The following is a 27,352-nucleotide window of genomic DNA, read 5'->3' as shown; positions in this document are numbered from 1 at the left end:
ATTCAGAATTACCTCATGTCTTTATATGCATGGAACTGATCCTCAGAGGCCTTTGCACTAGTACACAGTATATTTTTCTTCCTTCTTTCACAATGTGCTACCCCAAAATGCTTTTCTATTTGAATAACTGGACTGAAGATAGATGGATATTCATTCCTGTGAGGTCTGTAAAAGCTAAAGTGTCCCAGCATTTCATTAGCAATGCTCAGAAGATGGGTACATAGTTATTTCTGACAGTTATAAATATCATAATTCAGGACTGAGGGGAGCTAAAGAACACACATGAGAAAGTAGTGACCACTACCATTCATTTCCATTTTCACTAGGGCAGAAGAATCAATCCCCTTATAAGTTTTACTATCTGTGAGAGGAAATCCCTAAAAGGGAAAGGAGTAACAAAACGAACTCAGATGTGAGCAGGAATAAAAAATGATTGAGCACTTACCACAGGAAAGCAAAATCCTAGCCTTGTCACTGCTTCTTTTTTTTAACAATCATGAGAATCTCAGCAGAAGGAGTGCTATCACAGCAGTGCAAAACAAAAATCTCTAAGCACAGAGCTTAGGGACAAAGCACAAAACTCAACAAAGAAAGTTAAAAAACTTGACTACCAAAAATTAAAATCAGAGAAATGCTGTTTACCTTTCTATCGTTGCTTAGTGCCTTATGTAGGCAGAGACACAGCACTCTTCTTTCTATGGAGATCTATAGGGATTAAAATACTAAGAAAGCACAAGTTTTATTTTAATACATAGGCAGATGTGGCACCTTGCAGAATGGGACATTTGAGAAGCCCTGTAGTGCATTGTGAAAATCAAAAGCAGTGTGGTTTCTGGACACTTGTGAAAGATTATATCCATACAAATGTCATTCAACCAGAAGGGTATATAGAAGGGGAAAGGAAAATGTCAGCTATACATTTACTTATTATTTCTATCCCATCTATGAGTAAAAAGTGGGAAGCTGGTATTTTATACAGTTTGAAACTAAGAAAGTCAAATAAATTGTAATAAAAGTTTTCTAGGTTAAAGAACATAAGTTTCACTTCCTTGTATTCTACTGACACTTTACAACAATACACCTCATTTAGTTCTCTCATGTAGCATTCAACAATAACTTCTATCAGAAACACTTCAGATTTAATTAGAGAGTGCTTTCATTGCATAATAGACACTTGGAACTCATGAATTTCTTTACTTTTTCTAAATAAATGATTCAATCCTACAGAACCCTGGGGAGCTAGGCAAGTCTTTTTATTTCACTATCTGTATGGCAAATATGTAACAGAGAAGCAGGGATATTTAATATTTACAAAGCAGACACCATATTAATCCACAAGAATCACAGGAAAAAAATGTTAGAAGGGATCCCAAGAGGTCAATCTGGACCAAATTCCTGCTTAAAGCTGTGCTACCTTCAAAGTTAGATCAGGTTGCATGGAGCTTTGTGCAATGTTTTGAAATACTCCAGGAATTTATACGCTCCATCTTTGGGAAGCCTGTTCCACTGCTTGCCCACTCCCATGTTGAAGGTACTGCAATGGTGGGACCTCTTCCAGTTGTTGACAAAAGGTTTCTTCCTCTTTCTTATCTTGAGATAGCTGTCAGTTGCAGTCAGACAACATGAAGGCCCCCTTGTTGGCCTCCCTTCCTAATTCTGACACATAACCCTGTCATCATTTCCAAAGCAGAACTCCGTGTATTTGAGCATCTGCTTAGCATCCTCTCTCTGATGATTAAAACTGTAACAAAGACCAGCAACCTTTTTCTCTAGATAACTCATCTTTATTTGACAACCTACAAAAGTTCTTCTCAGAGATTACAGAATAACCTGAATCTCCACTCAAGACTAGGTGTTCCTCCAGGGGGTTGTAACTGGAATAACTGGTTTCACCTTCTTAGCCTTCTGCTGTAATCAAAACGTTGGAAGTTGTCTTAATCACCTATCAAACTAGCTATGTGACTCACAGGAATTAAATTATATGGTAAAAATTACCACTGAGAGATCTTCTCCCCACTTTCCCTCAAAACCTTACAAAACTCTTACAAAATCTGAGTAAATTCACAGCATGCTCACTCAATTTAATAGGAGCCTTATCAGCTTCTATCTTGTATCTTCAGCAACAGATTCTGCACTAGGGCATAAGGAAAGGAGAAATATGCTACTTTCTGATTTATTTAATGATTTTGTTTTAGTGAAATGTTTTGGCTGCAAAGTGATCTACAGAATTCTGCAGAGGAACAAACTTTATGTATTTATCACAGCTGTGATTTGCTCTTGAGCAAAGTTTGCCTATGCTCTTTGGGGTCATAATGTCCTGTACAAGCTGAGGCACACTGAAGGCTATATATAAAATAGCTGAATTCATAGATTCTAAGGGGCGTGGGCAGGCCAATTAGGTTATGAGTGCTGAATAGCACCAAACTTCTGACAGCATTCCCACCACACTGTTCTCACTGTTACTTTTCATCTTGAATTTTACTTGAGTAAAATTGGCTTTCCCTAAGCCATAGGGATTAAATCTTCAAGGAATATTAGACTAGCGATAAAATATATTTTTGTTCATTGCCTAGTCCCACAGTGCTTCATTAACTCAAGTTCCAAATACCTGCAGCAGAAATTAACTGATCAAGGATTCCAAATTTCTAGGCCTAAAGGTACCCTGGTCATGTTAGTCTTCACAGGAACACCAGATGTGCCTTCTTCACTGACTTCACTTAAACACAGCATTGACTTCAGTTTACACCAATGAGTAATGGCAGAATAGTGAACATGGGCACATAATGTAGATGAGTTGATGGTTGGACTAGATGACCTTACCAGTCTTTTCCAACCTTAATAACTCTGTGATTATGACACTCCAGGAACAAAATGTGACACTGACTGCTAGGTAGGGATACAAACTTCCACTGTGGTCACTCCCAAACTCATGTTCCCTACTTTCTACATAGGAGATCTAAAACGTTCCAGAATGGTGTCTACAACAGAGGGTAATTTGGCAGACATCTGGTATTGACTTACTTGACAGAGTAGCAGAGCACTCTACCTAGACTGTTAGCTCAACCATTAAAATCATAGAATCATAGACTTGCTTGAGTTGGAAGGGACCTTTAAAGGTCATCACGTCCAACTCCCTTGCAATGAACAGAGACTCCTACAGCTTGATCAGGGCTCAAGCCCCATCCAGCCTGACATCCAATGTTTCCAGGGATGGGGCATCCACGGGCTCTAGGCTGCTATCAGATCTCTCCAGAGTCTTCTCTTCTATAGGCTGAACAGTCTCTCAGCCAGTCCTCGTAGGGAAGATGTTCCATACCACCAGTCATTTCTGTGGCCCTCTACTGGGAGCACTCCAACAGCTCCATTTCTCTGCTGTACTGAGATCTCACATCTGGACGCAGTGCTCCTGATGAGGTCTCACAGCACAGAGCAGAGGAGCAGGATCACCTCCCTCGTCCTGCTGGCCACATTTCTTTTGGTGCAGTCCAGGATACAGCTGGCTTTGCTGGCTTGTGATCAGCTGCCATCCACCAGTCCTTTTTCATCAGAGCTGTGCTCTACACTTACATCCCCTGGCCTGTACTGACAGTGGGGGTTGCTGCGACCCAGATGCAAGATCCCGCACTTGCATTTGTTGAACCTCGTGAGGCTCTCTTGGGCTCCCTGCTCGAGCCTGTCTAGGTCTATGGATGGCATCCTATCCCTCAACTGTGCAAAAAAGCATAGCACTGGGTGCTGCGGGCGAGATCAAAGTCCGATGCCTTTACGAAACACCCCGACGGGCGGCCCCGGCTGAGGCGGGAAGCAACGGCCGCGCCCTCCCGCCCGCCCCCGTGGCGGGGGCACTTCGGCCAGCGGGCTGGGAGCAGCGGGCGGACATGTGGACGTCGCTGGGCGCCGCCACGGAGCGGCTCAGCCCCAGGGCAGCGAGCGGCCGCTTCTGGGCCGTCACCCTGGGGACAGCGGTTGGGCTTTTCCTCCTCGGGTTCCTCATCGGTACAGTGCGGACTTCAGCCCTCTTTGGAGCGGAGCCGGGCTGAGCGGCGGCCGGGTCTGGGGGGAGGGAGGAGGGAGAAAGGAGGAGGGAGGAGGGAGGAGGGAGGAGGGAGGAGGGACGGGGTTGGGGAGTCGTGCACAGATGGCTCAGGATTAGGGAAGGGGTGAAAGAAGGGGACAGACTCTTTATCAGGGCCTGCGGTAAGAGGACAAGGGGAAATGGTTTCAAGCCGAAAAAGATTGAAATTGGATATAAGAAAGGGTAGTGAAGCATTGGGGCAGGTTGCCCAGAGAAGTGATGAATAGCCTACCCGTGGAGACACTGAAAGTCAGACAGGACGGGGCTCTGAGCACCTGATGGAGCTGTAGGTGTCCCTGATCATTGCGTGGGGGTTGAGCTAGATGTCCTTTAAAGGTCCCTTCCCATTCTAAAGATTCTATAATTGTATGTCTTGACTTAAAAATAAAAACAGATGTGAGAAACTTTCTAGCCAGGTATTCCTCTCATCACTTACTCTGATAATGCCTGTATAGTAAGGGAAGGTTTCCAGGATAAGAACCAGAGACAGAGAGTTAAAAGACTCCTTAAAAAGGGAGTCTGTTTCTTTCTTTTTTTTAAAGCTGCTATCTTTCTGAAATGACTGTCAGCATCATGTTCTGGTGCTCAGGGAAGATAGGAGTCCTCAACATCTCTTCATTTGGAGGAGAGGAGGCTCAGGGGAGATTGTGACCCTCTTTACAACTCTTTGAAAGGAGGTTGCAGCTAAGTGGGGGTCAGCCTCCTGTCTCAGGTAAAAACAATAGGGTGGGAGATAATAGCCTTAAGTTGTGGCAGGGGCAGTTCAGGTTGGATATTAGGAAGAATTTCTTTCCAAAAAGTGTGATGATGAGTGGCATGTGCTGCCCAGGGAGGTGGTGGAGTCACCATCTCTGGAGGTCTTCAGGAGCTATGGAGATGTAGCACTGGGGGACGTAGTGGACATTGTGAGAGTGAGCTGACAGTTGGACTAGGTGATCTTAGTGGTTGTTTCCAACCTTAATGATTCTGTGATGTAAGATCTGTGGTAAAATGACTGTGATTGGTATAGCACTGTATAGCACTGGACTCAGTGTCCTAGCTAACAAATACTGTGGTGCAGGACTATTACTGCCATTACCAGTATCAAGTTGTGGCTGTTTTATTGTGCTATGATAAAGAATAATGGTAAAATAAACAGTGAAAATCTTGTGATATTGAAGAAAAATGTATTTTGATGTGTTGTATAGGCTGGTTTGCGAAACCTGTAGAAGAGATGATACCTTTAAGACCTCATTTGGAGATGAAGGCGGCATTTATGGCTGAGATGAAAGCTGAAAACATCAAGCACTTTCTTTTGTAAGTAATGTGTAGGTTTATCTGTCAAAAAAAAATAAATAAATCAGGAACCAGCCCAAGGATACCACTTAACAGATCAGTGTGTAGGTTCTTGGCCATTGGTTTCAACTAATGTTTCCCAGTAAGATGAGAGAGAGTACAGTCCATCTTGACTCCTCTCATTCTTGTTTGTGTTGAAAATAGTTGGAGTCATTCTCAGCAAACTCAATACTTAAAAGTAATTAAGAGCTGGCCAAATTTTTGCTCAGCAGTTGGTGAATACTTGCACAATCATAGAAGTTCACTCTTTCACTTCTGTGGCCTATTTAGTCAACAGCAATGTTGACCTTACACTGTTTTTGTATGGAGGGTGTTTACTTCAAATTAGGCTTTATGAATGAACTTAGGTCAGGACAGATTCAGTGCAAAATAGTGGAGTACTTAAGCATTAAAGCAAAAAAAATCATGCCAGTATTTGAGCTTGTGTTTCTTCGTGTAGAGACCTTTACACTTTTTTGCTGTTCTCCCAAATTTCTGACCACATTTGTGTTACTTGGCAGCATTCTGTCATGTTCTCACTTTCTTGAAGAAAGATATTCCCAAGCACTCCCTCTCCTCACAGTGAACAGCTAGAATGGTTATCTTTAAAGCTGTAAAGACACTTTTAAGACCATGGTTTTTTTCCCCAAGGAAGTTTTCTACTTCTACAAGCAAAGATGCTAACTTTTCTTCCTGAAAATTCAAGTGGTAAAAAAATGGCACTGTAGATTTTTAAAATCTATTGTAGTTGAATTACTGTAGTTAATTTCTTGATTTCTTAAAGTTTAGAAGCCTTAGCTGCTAGGAAGCTGATGCATTATTAATCGTTTGTTCTAGGGACCTTGTAAACAGATTTTCTACTAGGAAGGTGTGATATTTGTTAAAATAATATATCTATTCAAGCTAGAAGTTGTAGATTTTAGGTAGACACTGACTTTCTATGTAAAATATTAAAGTATCAGTGCTTTTAGAAGTAGGCAATAGTTCTGGATTTGTCTTTAAATCCCAGCCTGATTAAATAGCAGGAAGTTATATCTTACTGCAAAACCAAATTACAAAAAAAAAAAACAAAAAACAAACAAAAAAAACCCAAACATGTTCAGCTTCTTGATTGTCAATCCCAGCTATTTCATTTTAAGAGCACTTCCACAAACTATTGCAAGTAAGTTAGCTGGAAAGTACATTCTCTTTACTGCGTAACAGCCGTAACTGGGCTATGTAAACATCGAAAACTTAAGATTTTTTGCACTCTTCAATCTGTGTTTTGGCTCCTAGAACACCAACTGTTGCTCAACCACTCTGTAAAAGAAGCTTTCTGCCCTCCAAACTCTGTTTCTCTGCCAACAGGAAACACTGTACCACATTTACTGACATGCAGCCAGTTCTGTGGTGGAATACACAAGTGCTTAATCACTACTCAGAACTAGCAGTACATGCAGTCAACAGATTAGAATGGGAAATGAAGAAAAACAAATTTCTATTAAATGGGGATATAACACAGGAGAACACTATTGCATAACTCAAATTGTAATCAAATCCAGAAAATGGTGCCGTGACTGTATGAGGAGCAGTGCAGTACAGTCTTGATAGAAACTGTTGATGTTATCAGAAGAAAATGGCTCTGTACAAAAATCAGAAGTATATAATTCTTCCAAAGTACTTTGCTGTTTTTTGGTAACACTCAGTGGAACCTAAGAAGTAAAATTTTCCCCAACCTCATACCTGGATCTTATCTGAGGTCTCCTTTCCTTCATAAACACCACTTGGTTCATGTGGCTTGCTGATGGCACGGTCATATGTGAACATAATGATGATAATCTCATTCAATGGAGGCTTCTTTAGATCAGTTCACCACTGGGTTTTCTCAATAATCTGGCCAACTTTCATTTTCAGCTGATGAGTTGCTCACCATTCCTGGTATCATACACTATTTTTTATTCAGTGTGCATGTCTCTTAAGTCACAAGCTGCCTAGTTTTTCTGTTCCTTGTTTGTAAGCTGCTACAAACTCATGCTAGTATTTGCCAACAAAACACACTCAGTGTCAACTTTCAGATAAATCAGTATTTGTGCTAAAATTAATTAAAACAGTGGGATCTGAGGTGACTATCCAGCTAATTCAATGTAAGGATCACAGTAATTATGCACATTTCTAAACTGAATACCTCGAAGTAATTGTGCTCAGTTATTTTACTGCTTCAAGGAAGGCTGGTCTTATTATGCAGAGAAATGACAGGCCCTAGGTTGCCCAGAAGACAAGGAATGAAGCAAGAATAATACCCTGTGGCTGATTTTCTGCCATTCTTGCTAGGCTGTATTGCTAACAAGATGTAAACACCTATGACTGAAAAAACCTTTTGCCTCACGTTATGTGTATGGCAGACAAAAATATAAATGCTGAAGAATCTTGGTCTTGATTCAGTCTGGGTATATCTGGTCATATCCAGGAGATGTTTCTAGCTAGGTTAGGATTATATGCAGCAATGCCTGATCCTGACCAATTGTTTCTGTTTCTTCTAGCAATTTTACACAGCGTCCTCACCTTGCAGGAACAAAAGAGAATCTCCATCTGGCTCAGCAGGTTCAAGCTGAGTGGAAGGAGTTTGGTTTGGATTCTGTTCAGTTGGTTCATTATGATGTCCTGCTCTCTTATCCTGATGAAAATAAACCAAATTACATCTCAATAATTGATGAGCATGGAAATGAGGTACTGAAAACACCTGTTTTTGCAAAAAGTGCAAAAAAACACCTTTATACACCTGGGAAGACTGGAAGGAAAAGCTATCCTCTGCTCTGTTCATGGTGTGGCACCTGATTCGAAGTTTATGGAAATTAGTGGTTCTCATTTGCTTTATTTATTTTTTCTTAATTTATATATTTGTTTCTTCATTTTTGTGCTAGGAATACTAATAACTACGCTGCTTCATGCAGCTTACTGACACACATGGATGAAAGGAGAAGTATGTATTAGAGTTACTGTATGTAATTCAGCTGTTTTAAAATTGCTTTGTTATTTAGGGAAAGGAAATCAACCATGGTTAGCATCATTACTTGTATTGAGTCATTTTACAGTATTGGTGATTGTGCTGAATTCAGTTCCTTGAAGATTACAGAGTTTATGCCTCAAGATACACTCATACAAATAAAATCAGTTCATTACAGAGCAGCTCTACTGCTCGCTGAAGGATGAGGGATGAGCAGAATGCAAACATTTTTTTTATTACTGTGATCTAACCTTCTCTTACTTGCTATATTGACACCTTTAAAGGAGCCTGGGTTCACATAAACAGGCTTCTGTGACAGTGAGACTATCAAGATCACACACTGAATTTGCATACAGAAAGTGATATCCATTGCTTATTAAAGTTTTGGTCACATCTCATTTTGAGTTAAAAAACTAGAGTCCTTTAAACATAAATGCCTGTGAAATGTGCCTGCATAAACAGTACTTCTTTTTCATATTTCCTGGTTTACTTTTTTGTTTGTTCTTTCCTACCTACTAGGTATTCAACACATCACTGTCAGAGCCGCCTCCTGCAGGGTATGAGGCAGTTGGAGATGTGGTGCCACCCTACAGTGCATTTTCAGCCCAAGGAATGCCTGAGGTAAAATAGTGAAATAGTAAAAGAGGCAGGGACAGAGATAGAAATAAGAGAAAATGGGATACTGGAGCATAGTGTAGTGTAAAGTAGAATGGAATAGTGTGGAATAGAGTAATATAAAATTCCTAGGTCTTAGGCTGTGTGTGTACAGACCCTGACATACTACCAGTAAGAAAGATGAGTCAGCCCTGATGTTGTTGGGAGTTTTACAATGGAGCTGTGTTGAAACTGAACTGTCATACGTACATGTTTGTTTTTTTCCCTCTAGTTTGACTTAAAATTGAATTGTTTTGCATTTTCCTAAAAATGTGAAAATAAATCTTTTGTTTTATCCACTTCTTCAGCTTCTCCAGATATTCACTATTCTTTTCCATCTTGGTGATCAAAATAAGACTTACATTTAAGTAGGCAATTAAACAACCTCTTTTTCAAAGTGTGGTTTTCCAGAGAGTTTGTACAGCTGTAGCTGTGCAGTGTACCATGGCTATTGCAAATGGCTATTGCTAGCATTTATCTTTTCTCTCTTGCGCAGATGACACCAGCTAACAAACTGTCTATTCTGAAGCTGGTCTGTGTGACAGGAGTTTTCTATTCTGTGGTCATTAATTGTTTCAATACATAATTTGTAAGAATAGGAAATATTTTTTTGCTTGCTGTACCTTCCCTGTCTGTACATAGAATAATAGGTGGGGAGGGCCCTCTGGAGGTCCTCTCATCCAAGCTGTCCTCTAAAGTTGGAGCTGACTTTGGAATCTGCTAGTGTATTAAATTCATATGCTTTCTGAAGCTTGTTAGTAAGCTGTGCAAGCCCAGAAAGCAAAAGATACCCTATATTCATACTCAGAGGAAGCTGGAGAGCCAGACAGATAGCCTGTCTCCTAGGATATGAGAATTATGAGTGTTTCAAGAATCACAGTGGGAAATTTGGAAGGTAGTATAAGGTAAAATTCATCGATTCTGTCTTCCTGTTTTAATATTCCCACAGAAAGACAGAATAACTTCACTGTTTTATTTGATTTCTAGTGAGCTACAGTAAATTATGGGATATGGGAAATAACAATAAAAACAAGTTCTAAAAGATGCAGCTTCCTTCTTTAGAAAATGATTTTATTTGAATTAAATAGGAGAACATTGTTTCTGAAAGAAACAATACCTAACGGACAGATTGTCTATTCAAAATATATTGCTTATGCTTCCCTTAAAGCGTAATAGTTTGATAATAGCTCCAGATACTGGTGCTGTTAGCCACAACATTCTTCAGTAAGCAGCTGTTGCAGCTCTACTGCAAATAGCATAGGAGGGAGCACGTATAAACTTCTGCAGTGGGAATGCTGCCTGTGTTCTGGGCTCGTCTGAGTTTTCCCAGATCTTTTTATGCTCTTTATGTTAAAAGCCATTTTATTAAAAAGAACTAGGCTGTGGAGAGAGGTTTGGAACCTGCCAGGTGCATTCATCAGTCTTAGGCTTTCTGCTCTGAATTTTGGAACAGTTCCTGCATAAAGCTCGAAGTTCAATGAAGGGAGAAGGCTGTCAAGAACCTGCATGCCAGGGTAACTGTAGTATCAAGAGTAGGACACCTTCCTGAGAAGTGGGAAGAAATGGATGAAAGCTCTTCATACTGAGAGAGGCCAGGAACTCAGCTTTCTTATCTTCTGGGTGAAAGCTCTAATCAGGGAGTTGTAGAGGTACAGTTAGGCGCTGCTAGCACCATTACTGTTTCCTGCAGCTGCTCTTTAAAAATAAGTGGTAGTGACTGTATTTTGAAGGTTATATACTGTCAGAGTGGGATAGTAGCTTCTTACCTGCTAGAGTGAAACCCTGCAGAGATTTAGAAATAGCTGCTCCTCATTTCTGGTAGATGTAGTATTGTCACAGGGTTTTCTAGGTCTATCTCTGTCTGTGACAGGAGGACAGCAGGCCCACATGCCCACTGACCCAAAAAGGGGAGGGGAGGGTGTCAATGGTTTGTGGGCCACTTCAGCCCAGTTCTGTGACAAATGGGGCAAGGGACCCATGGATCCACGCCCTGGGAAAGGGGAAGGGGAAAGGGGGAAGTGTAGGGAGATGGGAGATGGGCCTAAATACAGAACACAAGCAGTGATCTGAGGAGGAAAGTTAATTTACTAAATACGATATTGGGAGGCAAGATAACACAATATAATACAATATATAGTTGGAATTAAGGCTAATAAATCAAGTAAAATGAGAGAGAGAATATCTGAAACCGAAGGCCTTACTTTGAATTGAAGGTGGAATGGCTGGGGAGCACACCCATACACTGCCAGGCAGAGAGAGAGGGAGGGAGTCCCAAGACTTACAGGTCTTTCCTTTTTCTCTGAAGGAAAGTCTTCCAGGGTATGTAGTTCTTCTCTTCTGACCAGGTATCCAGAAGTCAGTCCAAGAAATTGGAGTATTAACTCTTTAATTCCTCGAGCTTTACATGATGTGATGATGTGGAATACTAATAACAAAAATCATAAAACTGTGACAAGTGTACCCTGGTCTCAGATACAATATATTTTTCTTTTTTGTGATGTATTTCAACTAGATCTCAATAAACAGAGGAAAGAAGTTAAGTTTTGAGCAAAAACTTCTTTTCATATAAATCTTTAGTAGAAAGCTTACACAGTGATGACATGAAGTCACGTTCTTACATACAGTAGTGTTGGTTTGGAACATTAGCATCATAAATAGCAGTAAAATTCTATTCCTTCCTTCATTCCTTTTTAAATGACTGGAAAAATGCTTCATGCCTTTGGATGTTAGGGGGAAGTTCTTTACTATGAGAGTGGTGAGGTGCTGGAACAGGATGCCCAGAGACGCTGTGGATGCCCCTGTTCCTGGAGGTGTTCAAGGCCAGATTGGATGGGGCCCTGGGCAGCCTGGTCTAGTATTAAATGTAGAGGTTGATGGCCCTGCCTGTGGTGGGGGGGTTGGGGCTTCATGATCCTTGAGGTCCCTTCCAACCTGGGCCATTCTGTGATTCTGTGATGAAGCCAGTACAGTTAGAGGGCTGTACCTCAGTCTATGCTGTATGCTGTCTTGCAAGGCCACCTGAATGTCTGGTTACAGACTGTGTAGGAGATTTAAGCTTATTCGTTTTTGAAATTAAATTGAGTATCTCTCTGGAAGCATGTGGTCATACAGAGAAATGCACTTTGAGAAGAGTTATCTGTCACCTAAGTTTAGCTGTCTGAAATGGCAAGTGTCTACCTTAAACTGGTTCTTCAATCTCAATATAGGCATTTATTCTAAACAGGGCAGCATGTTTCTTCCTAAGATAGTTTTGGGATGCCTCCAACTGTCCAAGGCTGACTGACTAGAGCTTGAGCAGACTAGGAGAGAAGAAAGGCCAATGCTCTGAGAGTTTACACTCGATTTCTGAATCATATCTTATGTTCTCTATAGAGGCTTGAGGTCACACAGCTTTTTATATTATTGTAAATTCATGAGAAGTCACTTACTTACCTAAATGCCTCTATCAGAAAAGAATTCATACAAGAGCCAGTCCTGAAGATTATTGTTCCCAGCCTATTGTCTTGCTAGATCCCATCCTCCTTCTGTTATGCTCATTGACATTCAAATTCTGTTTCCTTCTATCAGGGTGAGTTAGTGTATGTCAATTATGGCCGCACTGAGGACTTCTTTAAGCTAGAACGTGAAATGGGAATTAACTGTACAGGAAAGATTGTTATTGCCAGATATGGGAAGATCTTCAGAGGAAATAAGGTAATCACTCTATACAAAAACGTGATTTATGGCTTCCTTTAGTTGATTTCAAGAGACTGAATCTCTTAAGCAAAGTCTTCTCAAGCTTGTAGTGTAATTGAGGTTTTCATAGAGGTGCGTTCAAAGAAAATTATTTAATAGGGGATAGAAAAATATATATTTGTTATGTATATAATAATCTAAAGGATAAAAGTAAATTGGAAAATGTTACATATTTCAAAATGTATCTGCTTACTATTAATTGTTCCAAAATGTAACTAACATGCTCCCGTAATATACTCTGTGAAGTAGTCTATTCTTCCCAGTTTGTTCAAATGCACCTTAATATTATTTGGGAAGTGCTGTATTTTGAATTTTTCAGTTAGATCTGAGTGTCAAACACTGAATATCCTAATTGGAATGCCAAAATTTATTATACAGACTTGAGTAATCTTCTGGAGAACTCACTGGTTTACATATATGCTATTTTCACCAGTGAAAAGTGACTTGTGGCTCTTAACTCTAGGTCAGACAATACTGTCATTGAATTTTTATAGGCTGCCACTCTTAAAGATACTATCTGAATGGAAAAGACTTAAACATTATAGAAGAATGTGAGTCATTTATTAAAATGAAATACATCAAAATTACTCATAACCAGAGGGACAGGCAGTTGCCATTTAGTTTGGAAGAGATATGTCCTCACTGACATAAAGGGATGATACATTCACTCTTAAGGTGGTGTTTCTAACAACTGTTTATACTGGTGTGCAAGTCTCCTACTTCACTATCTGTGTATCTATGTGATCTTTTTGATATGAGACAAGTATGGGACCTTTACTTAGCTAAAGCTGTGTGAAAGGTTCCAAGTTATAATCACTGTAATTTATAATACTTTCTTTTGCCCCTTGAATGCGTATGTCAAGTTATAAAGGTCTGGATAGAAACCAGAGATGTGCTTTGCAGGTGAAGAATGCTGAGCTGGCAGGTGCCAAGGGAATTATTCTCTATTCGGACCCTGCTGACTACTGGGCTCCAGGAGTAGATCCGTATCCAAATGGCTGGAACCTTCCAGGTGGAGGAGCTCAGCGTGGAAATGTATTAAACCTGAATGGTGCAGGAGATCCTCTGACACCAGGCTATCCTGCAAAAGGTGAAGTGTCTGTTCAGTGGACCATCACACACTTCCTGAATGGGTATTGAAAATTACTGTGGAGCTAGACATTTGTATGTCTTCATTACAGTTACTAAGAGGAAAGTCTGCCTCCACAAAGGTCACTTTGTTTAAGCTCGAAATTCCAATCTATTCCATAACCAACTAGAAAAATGGCTTCCAAATGTTTATGTTTGTCCACACCGTGAAAATTTAGATTCTGGTTTGTGGGGGGGAAAAAAAATTATTTGAATTATGTCTTGCCTGAGTAAAACCTAGTCCTCATTTATTTATTTATTTTCTTTTGTGAAAACAGCAAAACAGAATATTCATTAGTCTAGTGTGTAAGACTGTATCTGAATCTCTGGCAGATGCCCAGCTTGGTGTTCCAAGCATTAGACTATGGGCACACACTTTAGTCTTGTTTTTCGGCTGTGTCTTTTTCTGAAGTTGCTTCCCACAAAGAGAAGTATTTCTGTATCATTTCAATGCAAAAAAAAAAAACAAACAAAAAACATGATTAAGAAATAGTTTTAAAATCTCCATCCAATTTTGAATGTGTAACTGTAGACGCTGTGGAAGAATATTTTTTAGTGTTGTTTTGAAAATGTGCTGATGGAGCATAAATAGGGAAGTCACCGAGGGAATGTCAGCCCAAGTTATAGGGAAGTGAAATGATTCTCTTTGAGTCCTGTGGTGTCTTTGAGGACTGTGCTGTGAAATGTACAGATTCCTTCTCAGACTTCTAAGGACAGAAATCCTCATCTTTGCCTTTCAGAATACACCTATCGGTTAGACAAAGCCAGTGGTGTTGGTCTCCCAAAAATACCAGTTCATCCCATTGGCTACCATGATGCTGAATCATTACTGCGGTAAGTGTTTGGGAGACAGAGAATTTTTAAGACCGTTCAGTGACAATGCGAAGAGTGTTTGAAAAGAAAGGGAAAAGATTTTTTTACTCAACAACTTCTGTAGTTTTTGAAATCCTGTTTGTGATTAGGGATCTGTAGGAGATCTACATATGTTGCTATGTACCAGATTCATGCAAAGTGTTTTGGAAAGGGCTGTTTTTAATACATCAGGTATTACGTGATTACAATGATTAGCACAGGTACACTGAAGTTATAATGTTACTGTAGAGAAAAGGCAAGAACTTGTGGGCCTGCTGTGATGCTTGTTTTGTGGAAAAAAAAAAAAAAGGTATTAAAGTGTCCAGGTGAATACTTGACTATACATCTTTGATAGGACAGTATCTGTGTTCTGTTGTAGTTATATGAAGCCATGTGTTTTCTTTCCTCACTTGTATTATGTTGTGTAAATGTGAAATGATGCTAGCAAACTAATGTAAGGATACTGGAAAAACTCTGGAGAGTTAAAAAGTATTTAATAGATACCTATATGTAAGTAAGTGTGCATACTAATTATGCAAGTGATCTGAAGACAGGCTCCAAGCTTTGCAGAGGATGATATTAAAATTCATTTTTATGTTAACAAAACATATACATTGAAAAAACTAAGATGCAGTAGAGTTGGCAGGTGCAGCATTGTCCTTGAACATTCAACTTGGAGCAAGAAAAGATGACTTGGGCACATCGTATTTGTTCATCTTAAGAACACTTCAGCTATGTCTATGCCACCATATTAAATGGTGCCCAGAGACAGACACTGAAAGACAATTGCCTGTGCTGTTAAACTGTTAGAATGGTCCAAATAAGTCTCCCGAATGAAAACTGCAAATGCAGTTTAAGGTAGTAGAAAGTTCCAAGGACCATTTACAATGAACAGTTAATATGCAAAACCCTTGGAAGCAAAGACTTTTCCATTCTGAACAGTCCTCAATGCCCAGGAACAGTTCCTCTTGTTAAAATACTTGTATTAATGTAGCCAAAAATGTAGATTAGTCACCTTTGAAACCTTATGGTACAAAATGTTTAAGACAGTGACCATCACTGTGCTCTGCATTTGCATGACTCTGAGCAAAACGTGGTTTCTGGTTCCTTGTTTGTGTTTGATGCTGCTGCAAGATGATTCTAATAGCAATGATACTATTATGTATTTCTTTTCATAATAGTAATATGGGAGGTTCTGCACCACCGCATAGTAGCTGGAAAGGAAATTTGAATGTGTCTTACAATGTTGGTCCTGGATTCACAACAAATTATTCTACAAGGTAAGTTCTGTTTCATAAGGGAAACATGTTTGGGATTGGAGAAAAAAATTGGTAGAGCAATAAGATTTGACTGAAGATACAGTAGTTGAGGTTATATGCATTGTTCCTTTGATTTTGGCTATTTCCTGGGCTGAACTGCTCTGTGTGCAAAGCTTCAATAGATTCACATCTAATTGGGCTCATATGACTGAATTGCTTTAGTTTCAAGCTAATCTTGAACCATTTGACAGTCATCTAGCTTTTGGCAAGCTATTTGAATAGACGGGTTATTTTTTGAGAACAGAACCTATGTATTTGAAATTCTTGTTGGACTGGCTTTTGATCTTACCTTTTGCCATGTATGAAACATTATTAACCTACACTTTTAAGATTTCCAGAAAAAAATGCTGGAAGTGCAGTGTCATTTTTATTGCCTCAGATTTGTGTTTAAGTAAATACTTACAGTTTAGGATTAATTCCAGGCATTTCACTATTGGCTGAACTACTGTATTGACTTCGTATGAACCATTTGACCTTTTGTCTTTTAGTCAGACCTCTTCTTCCAGAAAAAATATGGAGGCATCTTTGAGGATGAGCTGTTGTACCTCCATGTGTGTTGTGGATAAAGAGAGTCTGTGACACAACTCAGTTCATCTGATTTTCTGATGTCTGAGGTGCCACATCAGTACGAACACGCAGACTGTGCTGAATTCATTACAGTTTATTCTGTATGCTTTTTAAAGGTGTTGGTGCTTTATAATGTAATCTGGTTAATTTTTTCTTCGGATTTTCTTCCCAATGCACCAGAAAGATAAAAATGCACATTCATAGCAACAACAAAATAACAAGAATTTACAATGTGATTGGTACCATCAGAGGCGCAGTGGAACCAGGTAAAGTCGTTTGTCTACAGTGGACAAGCTAGAAAGGGGAAATGAGGAAGATAATTTTCTCTGAAATACTGCTTTGTGTGATACTTGGTGTTGAAATACTTACTGCATCAGTTTTCATACAGTTAAGAGTATAAATGCTGAGTTCCAAAGGGGGAGTCATACACTAGACAGAATATTTGCCTTCAAACAGGCAGTTTTGGAACTGAAGGAATACTCTTGAGTGGATATTTTTCCCTGTTAATGAGGGAACAATATTGCCATTTGGAAGAGTTCAAAACCAAATGGAAATGGTTCAAAAACAGGCTTTCCATTCCACCTGAATACATCGTTTCCATCGTTTCTGCAGCCAATGTTATATTTACACTATAAAAAAGCATAGAGACATCCCTAGAATTATGCATTCATTTAATATGAAACTGCAGCCCTTCCCTGTTCTCTGAAACACAACTGCTAACCATATTATCTTACCACAGCTATTTAATCTGCCTTTGATCATATTAATCACATTTCCATCACGTTGAACATCTTTTTACTGTATGCATACTCAAGAAATACATACTTGCAATGCTGGGAGTCAGCATGATGTACAAAAATACACACACTATTGTAAAACATGAAAAGACGCGTCTATTTTTGAGGCAAACCACAGAATTTCTAATGGTAGAAGTAATATGAAATTTAGGAGATCTTGTGGGATTGAATTGTTTGACAAGTTTTTTAGCATTGGCTGAAAATGCAGAAAAACGTCTAGATATTAAAAATATATTTTACCTTTACATTATATGTGATACAAACTAGTAAGCTTTGTTACCTGACACCTACATGAGAAACTAGAAATAAGTTCCAATCCTGCTGTGTCCATTTCCGGGCTCTTCAGTTCAAAAAGGACAGGAATCTTCTAGGAAAGGTCCACAAAGATGATTAGGAGTCTGGAACATCTTCCACATGAGGAAAAGCTGAAAGACCTGCACCTCTTCAGTCTGGAGAAGAGAAGGCTGAGAGTGGATCTCATCACTGTTCATAAGTATCTGAAGTGTTGGAGTAAAGTTGATGGGGGCAGGCTCTTTTTGGTGGCATGCAGCAATAGCAGAGGGGACAATGGGCAAAAACTGAGAACAGGAAGTTCCATATAAACGCAAGGAAGAATTTACTGTGAGAGTGATGAGCACTGGAGCAGGCAACCCAGAAAAGTTGTGGAGTCTCCTGCTCTGGAGATATTCAAGACCTATCTGGACACCTTCCTGTGCAACCTGTTCTGTAGGGAACCTGCTTTAGCAGGGGAGTTGTATTCTATGATCTCTAAAGTTCCCTTCCAGCCACTACAATTCTATGATTCTGTGTGTAATTAACAACACTATAGCAGGCAAAAATTTTTTTTTTAAGTAAACTTCCATATTTTTCTAGATAGATATGTCATCTTGGGAGGCCACCGTGACTCATGGGTATTTGGTGGCATTGATCCTCAGAGTGGAGCAGCTGTGGTTCATGAGATTGTGAGGAGCTTTGGAACACTGAAAAAAGAAGGTAATTGTCATGAGGGAATAAAGCACACAAAAAACACTGCTTTCAACAGTGTCTGCTGATATCTCTGAGATTTAAGCATGTGCTTAAACCTAGATTTATTTCTCCCTGATCTCTCAAAGAAGCACATTGCTCTTCAGCTCTTAATTAATCACACTTAAAATCTCAATACCTCTGTATTACATCTATTCAAGAGAAAATATACCCGAAGAAAAAGTCAAACCATAAGTTATGAGAAGGATTGTAAAATAAATATGATGTTCAGATAAAGTTGATTGCTGTTTACTTGATGTTGATCATACTGGGAGTTTGAATGATACTATAAAATTGGTACTGTGGTGAACTGATTAATACTTCAGCAGGGCAGCATTGAAAGTATTCTGATCACTTGACTGGTCTGCAGACAGACCGAAATACGAATAAAATCTGTGTAATGCAAAGAATGAGCTGTGCAAACATAGTAGGAGGTAAAGTTTTAAAAATACCTCTTACCTAGTTATATTATAATAGGAGAAGAATATTAAATGTGCCAAATTTCTGTTGTTGTCAGAGCAAATGCTGTCACCCGCCTTGATATCTCATGCAATGAAGCTCTGATATAACTCAAGTAGCGTGCTAGAGGAGCTTCCTTTGCCTTGCCTCTGCATTATGAACCTATTAGCATTCTGTTTTCTCCTCTTTCCCTTGCAGTTATTGAATGTCAGGGGACGCTCTCTTTGCAATGCAAGCTTAAAATAAAAAAAAAAAAAAGTTGTAAGGGGGCAAATGACTGAAAGATTCCAGTATCCTCAAACTTTGTGCAAAGTTAGAGAGGCAAGGCAATAAAGCCTGCTGCATTCAGCCTGGGTTTGAATGAACTGCAGAACTTCAAGTGAAATAACTTTGTTTTGAAGATGATCTAGGTATGGAAATCTGATATTTGTGAAACAAATCAAAGAAATTGAGTACTAGACGTGACAACTTTCCAAATACAGCTTTTTGTTAAAGTACAATCGATTTACAGTGTGCACGAAGTTGAAATGAGCAGATAGAAAAGCTTTCTTTCAAGAATTTATGCACAGACATTCTTTTTTCTTGTTCAGTTTTAAATTTGAGAAAACTTTGTTGAGAGGAGAAAAAGTGTACATTTTTGGCATGATATTAAAGTGGATATGAGATTGCTAAAAAATAATAAAGCCTTATTAGATTAGAGAGAAAATTATGTTTAAAGTTCCTCTTTTTCCACAAATCGAGATAAAAGATGAACACCTCAGAAATGACATGAGCTGTTTTTATTGTGGTAATACACTTTTTATGGTCTTACTGCAGGATGGAGACCACGGAGAACAGTGATATTTGCAAGCTGGGATGCAGAGGAATTTGGCTTGCTAGGATCAACAGAGTGGGCTGAGGTAAACTGATGTGGCTACAAGACAAGTCTTCACAATGGCAGATCTTTAAGAAATCTGTTTAAGAAAGCAGCACTTCCTCTCTCAGTTGCTCTCTGTCTATCTTACATATGCACAGTTTTCCTTACAGACTCCCCAAGGTAGATCTACTCAGTGCAGTAGATCATATGACCTTACCTGAAACAGCTGTTACTTCTGTGGTCAGAAAAATTGTTCTGAGGAGAGAAGTTCATCAACATTTTCTTTCTCTTTTCCTTCTCAGGAAAATGCCAAACTATTGCAATCACGAGGAGTGGCTTATATCAATGCAGATTCTTCCATTGAAGGTATATTGTTTTAGCTTGCATTTTATAGAAATAGAGATGTATTTATGGATGACTGGGAGGCAGCTTGACTTAGAAATCTGTGAAAGCCTGAGCATGATAATGTTGTTGAGTTAATGTAATAGTGAGTGTGGAAGGAAATGGTGACCCAGAATTGTAAAGCATCCTTCAGATATTCCATTCCTGTTGCTTTAGGGAAGAAATGCGTTATAGCAGCTACATTATTTGGGGAGTCATGGTGAGCAACAATTGTTGTGCCTCTGTCAGCAGTTCTGTAGCAACTCAGTAGGGTCTACATCCCTCTCATAATGTTTGTAATCAGCATAGGGGCATAAGAAAAGCTCTTATGGTTGCTTAAGAAGTTGGTCTATAATTCATCCTAACTAGCTCAAAGGAGAAGAGCCCCTCTGCAGGAAGAATCAGCTTGTTCCTTGTAGCGTGTGTAATTTTCTAATGTCTTTCTTATTAACTGATAATGGCACAAGGCTTTGGCTGAACTTCCTTCTTCATATGAATATTTTTGTTCTGTTTTTCAGGAAACTATACACTAAGAGTGGATTGCACACCACTGATGTACAAACTGGTGTACAGTGTGACCAAAGAGGTAATATTGCTTTAAGTTTTTAGCCACAGCATTCACTATTTATTTACTAGATAGGACTTAGTGTATAAAATATGATGTCATGTTGCTTTCTTTTCTACCAAGGTAAAGGAAGTATAGTAACTCAATGTAAGCATTTTCTGGCAATTGAAAGACAACAAATACAATTTAACTGTGTTAAATTTAGATACCCAGTTAAAGATATCTGGATGTATGGAACTGTGGAAGAGCTGATCACCTGCAGTTCCCATGGTAACTTGTGCTAAATGTGGGAGTTCAGAACTGCAGAAAATCAGGTCATTAGAGCCTCACTTTGCACACCAGAGCCATCATTAAATTGTTGACCTAAATACCAGTAAACATGGTTGCATAACCCTTCCTTGAGCTGGAAAGCAGCAACAAAGGCTGATTAACACATGTTACTAGACCCTGTTGGTAGCTGGTGTCTGAAGAGATCACTCATGAGGAAGGAGGTTCTGTAACCCCATCCAAAATTAACCTGTGGCAGAAAATGTTAACATGCTTCTTTAAGCTGTTAGCTCCATGTCCATATAGCCAAGCGTATTTTATTTTGATTGCTATAATGGAGTCATTCTTAGAAATACATTAAAACAAAAATAGAGAGTAAAAAAATTTAATACAGTAAAAGCAATGAAACCTCAGCTGCCTGTCAGTGAAAACAAAGCTGAAAAATATACAGTCTTTATTGTGCTCAGTAATCTTGGAAGCTGTCTGAAAACAGTGATAGGAATGAACTAGATAATACTTGTATACCTCTGTAGCAGTAATATTGATGGAAGCACTCAGTGCTGCACACTTTGTCCTTCTAAGATCACTAAAACTTCCCTGGAAATCCTTTTTGAACTGAAACAAGGAAAAAAACAATTGTAAATTAAACCAAGACAGAATTGTTTGAAATTTCCTGCCAATTAAAGCAAGAAGCTTTTTTTTTTTTTTCCATAATATTCTAGTATTTAAATTAAATGACTGAACATCTCATTAAAAGTATCAGAAGGTAAATACTGACATAAAATGTTTTGCTTTTCTTGTGTTTTCTTTCATTTAAAGTTACTTATTTTTAGCAAATAAAATATTCCTTTGAAAAATGTGCATTTAAAAGTTTGAACTGGAAATGTAGAAAGGATAAGGGATTAAGACTTCTATTTATTAATTGTCCTAAGCCATAGGCTTTAAGTGATGGCCAGTTTTAGTTTCATTGACTGGTAATATTTAACACTGTACCTTTTGTCTTTTTTTTTGCAATATATATTTTCTAGATACCAAGTCCTGATGAAGGGTTTGAAGGAAAATCTCTTTATGAGAGCTGGTATAAAAAAAATCCATCAACAGAATATAAAGAGGTCCCCAGGTAAGTGACAAAAGAAAATGAAGGCAATGCCAGAACTTACTGCAGCTTGTAGTTGTAGTTAAAGAAATACCCACTGAAAAACTGAGCACTTGAATGAAACAGCGTGATTTTCAACAGATACAGATTTCAGAGTTTGATTGCCACTGATACGGTATCATACAACACTTATATGAACTTGGACTTGTAGCATCAACAGGAGGTTTTGTAAGTTAAAAGTAGTGTTGGCGTAGTTTAGAGATGCAGACATATAAAAGTAGTATGTGAAAGCCAGTGGCAGGAGCACTAGATGATAACACAATAGCATTCCCTTGCAGTTTCTTCCGGTTTCCTAGCAGGGCTCTAAATTTCTGTGGCTACGGAGCACACCAAGCAGGTTTTTGTAATACTGTCCTTCAGAATTTACTGAATCTAAGAAACTGATTCTCTTATGTGAAGCCATGCTAGTACTGTTATGTTTTTTCTCAGTTGAGAGACTGGAAATAATGCAAGTTTAGCAGGAAGAAGGTATTTTGGTCTTCTTAATTATTAAAGGCAGTGAGTTAAATTTTTCCCTTCAATGTTTTCTCTGCACTGGCTCTGTCCTCCTGAGAGTACAGTTATTGGTAGGAGATGAATACAATGCAGGGCTTTCAGGGAATCTGTGGTGTACTGAAAGAAAGAACATGCTAGGGAAAGATCATGTAGTGACTGTAACGGGAGAATAAATAGCTATCTCAGCACTTGGAAACAAACTGGAAAATGTATTTTGAGTATTGTCACTCAAGGCATTTTCTTTTTTCTTGTTAAAAGAATAAATAAACTGGGTTCTGGCAATGACTTTGAGGTCTTTTTTCAACGTCTTGGCATTGCTTCAGGCAGAGCACGTTACAGTAAAAACTGGGTAAGTCTGCATCTTAGTAATTCTATCTCCCTTGCAGTTGCCTGAATAATAAGTGTAAATGAGCCATTCACAGTGGTAGCTTTTTGGAATAGTTCAGTTTACTGTGTTAGAGTGGAGTCTCAGTTCCTAACTGGAACTCTATATGCTACTATGTTACAAATACTTAATAAACAGGAATTGTCAGCCTGGTGTCAATCAGACAAGAGAAGAGGAATTTTATTTGGAGTAAGTGGATGTACTCAAAATTACTTATGGTTCAGGAAGGGTTCAGTGGCTTATGATGTCTTTTAAATGAATTTTATGGCTTATGAAGTTTTGAATTCAGCAGTTTTGTGAAGAATATAGGGTCGACTCTGGTTCTTGGTATGAAAACAACTGAGAAGTGTTTGAGAAGCAATCTATTAAATTTAGTCTTTTCCTGTGAAAAAACATAGCCAAAGACGTAAACAGAAATAACTGTTGAGATCCAAAGAGAGGAAGGGCAAATTCACATTAATTTAGAAAACTAGAAGTTGTGTCTGTTCTTGGCTACTTTCTTTAGGTCCACCAGGTCATTGGAAAGAGCATCTCCAGGTAACCACTTCATCATAAGCTGATGTCTAAGAGCTAGCTCCACCACTGAGCAGTTCTTCCCATGTGATTGTCCATAGCGGCTACAGAGTAGTATTGTGACCTGAACACTTCACTTTACTGTGCCTTAAATCCTACAGCCAAGGTTTTCAAACAAACATAAAGTATCTGTGGCTGATTTGAATAATGAATTTGTTTGATTTTGTTTGTTTCAGAATGTAGAAAAATATAGCAGCTATCCAGTTTACCACAGTGTGTATGAAACCTATGAAATTGTGGAAAGATTTTATGATCCCTCTTTCAAGAATCATCTGACAGTAGCTCAGGTACGGGGAGGGCTGGTGTTTGAATTGGCCAACTCTATTCTGCTTCCTTTTGACTGTAGAGATTATGCATCAGCTCTGAGCAACTATGCTCATATCATCTATAATATGTCAAGGAATCATGAGGAAGAACTGGCAGCATACAATGTATCCTTCGGTAGGTATAATCTTTTAATTCCTCTGTTAATTGTAGTGATGCCTTATTTTAATTTATAAGCGTTCCAATTCCTTTCTTTCTGCTCCCTTCAGATGCTCTCTTTTCAGCTGTGAAGAATTTTACAGAAGTTGCCCATAGATTTCATGATAGACTGCAACAAATAGATATCAACAAGTAAGTTTAACTGTTTTTCAACCAAATCTTCGTAGGGCTCAGAGGGTATTGTCTTCACTTGCATTTAGTCCCCTGAATAACCATGATGACAAATAACAGGTGGTCATTTGAAGTCCTTATGGGCTCTTGTCTTTAAGGATCTGATTATTCTGAGAAACAGAATATGAAAGTGTTGAACTAGTGGACATCAGAGAGACACTGGAGAGCCTGGAAATCTAGCCATTTTCACTTTGAAAAGTATCCAAGGTAATGAATGTCAGTTCTGCTCAGGAGAAGCACTTGGATGGTGCATGATTGTGACACAAAACTGTACTTCCTTTTATATATATGTAGACATATGTTACATTTCATGGGAAGAATTGAGCTTAGCCAAAGGCTTGCCCTTGTGGAATACTAAGAATAAAAGCCCTATTTGTAATAGTGGCAACTTTGAAGAGAGATAAATTTATGTAAAATATTAGATTTATGACATATTGCATATATGAGACATTTTTCTGGGCTTCATATTTCTATGGTGCTTATATCATGTTATTTGAAAAAAGGTTAGTTGGCATAAGCAGAAAAAATGACTTTTAAGCTAGAATGTAATTCATTTTCTGTTTTGTGCTCCATTTGCAAATCATGACTTCCCTCTTCTGCCTTAGTTATTTTGATTTTGTAACTCCTGTCAGATACCAAGCTTATACAGTTGTAAATTTCAATGTATTTGTTTTCCTGAATCACTAACATGTGTCGGTAAACATAGCTGAAGTTTCAAAGTAAATATAGAAGAAAATACTTTACCATTAATCTTTGTGACTCAGTAACATGTCTTGATAATTCTGCAGCACAGTAGCAAATGAGAATCATTTTACTGATGATTGACCTAAATCTAAACATTATTTTTCACCCAGAGGGTGGTGACACACTGGAACAGGTTGCCCAAGGAGGCTGTGGATGCCCCATCCCTGGAGGCATTCAAGGTCAGGCTGGATGTGGCTCTGGGCAGCCTGCTCTGGTGGTTGGTGACCCTGCACGTAGCAGGGGGGTTGAAACTAGGTGATCATTGTGGTCCTTTTCAACCCAAGCCATTCTATGATTCTATGATTTATACACCAGACTGTCTCACAGTATAGAATAGCATAATTTGCTCGTGCAGGTTAGTTGTCATGGTCTGTCTTCTGTGGGCTATGGTTCAAGTTCAACATCCTGGATCTACTGTCCTTCATATATCCAGAGCTCTATACATCTCATGGCATGGAAGGAGTAAGCAAAAAACTGTAGCTGATGTATTCTTTTGTTGTTTTCTTTTTAGCCTGCTTGCTGTTAGATCGTTAAATGATCAAGTCATGTTTCTAGAAAGGGCTTTCATCGATCCACTTGGTTTACCTGGAAGGCCATTTTATAGGTAAGTAAGGGTTATTTTTCACTTTCTGCCTGAAATACTATATGAGAATTTCTTTGTAATTTATGGATCTCTAAATGAAATTGTAATGACTTTATTGAACATAGTAAAAGTCCATTAAATAGGAAAAGTAAGATTGAAAAGGAAACAGTGCTAGGGAAAACTTCGCTGACAGACTCTATACACAGTGAGTCTTGCTGTAAGCATATTCAAATCAAAAAAATCCATTTACATTGATCTTAGTGGGCTTCTAAACAGATCAAAAAGTTTGGCTCTGGTCCCAGTGCAAATTCTCTGGTAAAAAATCTTTAGGAAGCTGTGATTTGGAATGACATAGGGTATACTGGAAACATCTAAAATTTGACTCATCGTAGCAGAACAGGCATGCTAGCAAATACATTATAGAGGGCAGTCCTCCAGCAGCAGTGAATTCACTAGTTCTCTCTTCCAGTTCAAAAAATAAATTTTGTTGGAGAGGCAAAATAGCCAAATTGAGCTTAGCTTTTTCATCCTTTTACTATTTTGTATTCTGAACAGTAATCTTTCCAATAAAAAGTAACTATAGAAGGAGAATGTAAGATTTACAATCCTCTCTCTCATGACTTCTGATTAAAAATCTCTTGAGAACAGCCTGTTGTTAGAACATTAACTATCATACCTCAGAGCATGCCTGTATCTGTCAAAGACTGTGTATATCTGTGAGAAAAGATGCTGGCTCTTTTTTTCTTTTTTTAATCTTTCTCTTTCTTCTGATATGAGGGAAAGGGAAATGCTTTAGTCAGTTTTATCTCAAGACTTCCTAGCTACAAAGTCGTTGAATTTGCATGGAGTAATGTAGCTCGTTTAATTTTCTTTCTTCATAGACTGTAGGCATTGTGGCTTTAATGACAATCTTTATTTACACCTTCAGTGTCAAGAATTTGACAAAGAATGTAGAAACACCAGATTTATTCAGAAAAAAATATTTTCCTATTACAGAATATTTTTTTCCCCTTAATTACAGACACGTTATCTTTGCTCCAAGCAGCCATAACAAGTATGCAGGAGAATCATTCCCAGGGATCTATGATGCCATGTTTGACATTAAAAACAAAGCTGATCAAGATGAAGCCTGGAAAGAAGTTAAGAGGCAGATCTCCATTGCAGCCTTCACTGTACAGGCAGCAGCAGGAACACTGAAAGAAGTAGCATAAATATCTGCGTTACCATCAGTGAAGACTATGTCTTAACAGTGTGCAGAAGCCTCAAAACCAGAACATTTGAAAACACTAAGACAATTACTAGAAGTGCCACAAAACCCAAACAGTCTTGTTCTTTGCAATTATTATAACCAAGTGGAATGCACTTAGCAGTGTTAACAAGGTAATGATGTATTACATAAATTCTGGATAATGGATGCATTATACAAATTCTGAAGTGAGAGTCTACATTAAAATTTATATATTTTCTCTGCTTCATATTTTAAGAATCTCTAACCACTGGATTTATTTTCAGAGCTTTCAATTCTGCTTGCTTATTTTTTTTATCTTTGTATTTTTTACCTTTGAGTTGTGATTTGTACTCTGTGATTGTCTTTTTGCTTTCCTTTTACATGAAGATTCAAGTAGAAAGATGGGAAAACTGTCATATATTGTATGAGGAATGTATTACGATCGTATCACAGTTTGAGCTGCCAGCCCAAAATACTCATCCATGATGTCCTTCTTCCACATGCTAAGTCTTTCAGCTGTTTGCAGATAGATTTAAGCAAGATTTCTAGTCACTGGAGA

General features: G+C 38.6%; 2 protein-coding genes across 5 annotated transcripts in view; both read left to right on the top strand.

The window, feature by feature from the left end:
- Positions 1–3,805: 3,805 nt before the first annotated feature.
- Positions 3,806–27,294, top strand: LOC100550836 (putative N-acetylated-alpha-linked acidic dipeptidase). Its single transcript, XM_085216398.1, has 19 exons — positions 3,806–3,996; positions 5,263–5,371; positions 7,909–8,095; positions 8,892–8,993; positions 12,594–12,719; positions 13,665–13,851; positions 14,630–14,723; positions 15,923–16,021; positions 16,808–16,893; positions 18,298–18,417; positions 19,723–19,805; positions 20,065–20,128; positions 20,662–20,729; positions 22,004–22,095; positions 22,885–22,975; positions 23,761–24,025; positions 24,118–24,199; positions 25,494–25,586; positions 26,587–27,294. The coding sequence occupies exons 1-19, from the start codon at positions 3,879–3,881 to the stop codon at positions 26,774–26,776; spliced, it is 2,256 nt and encodes a 751-aa protein (XP_085072524.1). The 5' UTR covers positions 3,806–3,878; the 3' UTR covers positions 26,777–27,294.
- LOC100550530 (N-acetylated-alpha-linked acidic dipeptidase 2) overlaps positions 26,804–27,352 on the top strand; it is a 36,286-nt gene continuing 35,737 nt past the window's right edge. For 2 of the 4 annotated variants that reach the window (XM_031552100.2, XM_010706201.4), the window contains exon 1: positions 26,922–26,945. The gene's annotated coding sequence lies outside the window, so the exon portion shown is untranslated. Of the gene's footprint in view, positions 26,946–27,352 lie in introns of all 4 variants that reach the window. The other 2 variants (XM_085216400.1, XM_085216399.1) reach the window with 2 other exon arrangements.

Source organism: Meleagris gallopavo, chromosome 1 (genome assembly GCF_905368555.1).
Source record: "Meleagris gallopavo chromosome 1, MGAL_WU_HG_1.1, whole genome shotgun sequence".
Taxonomy (NCBI): domain Eukaryota; kingdom Metazoa; phylum Chordata; class Aves; order Galliformes; family Phasianidae; genus Meleagris; species Meleagris gallopavo.
The sequence above is the reverse complement of the archived record's forward strand: the minus strand, read 5'-3'. Positions and strand labels throughout refer to the sequence as shown.

Bases quoted from the DNA above. Each gene is read 5' to 3' on its own strand.
- LOC100550836 (XM_085216398.1), top strand. From the start codon at position 3,879: ATGTGGACGTCGCTGGGCGCCGCCACGGAGCGGCTCAGCCCCAGGGCA. The intron at 8,994-12,593 runs GTAAAATAGTGA...TCCTTCTATCAG, and splicing joins CAGCCCAAGGAATGCCTGAG to GGTGAGTTAGTGTATGTCAA. The intron at 24,026-24,117 runs GTAGGTATAATC...TGCTCCCTTCAG, and splicing joins AGCATACAATGTATCCTTCG to ATGCTCTCTTTTCAGCTGTG.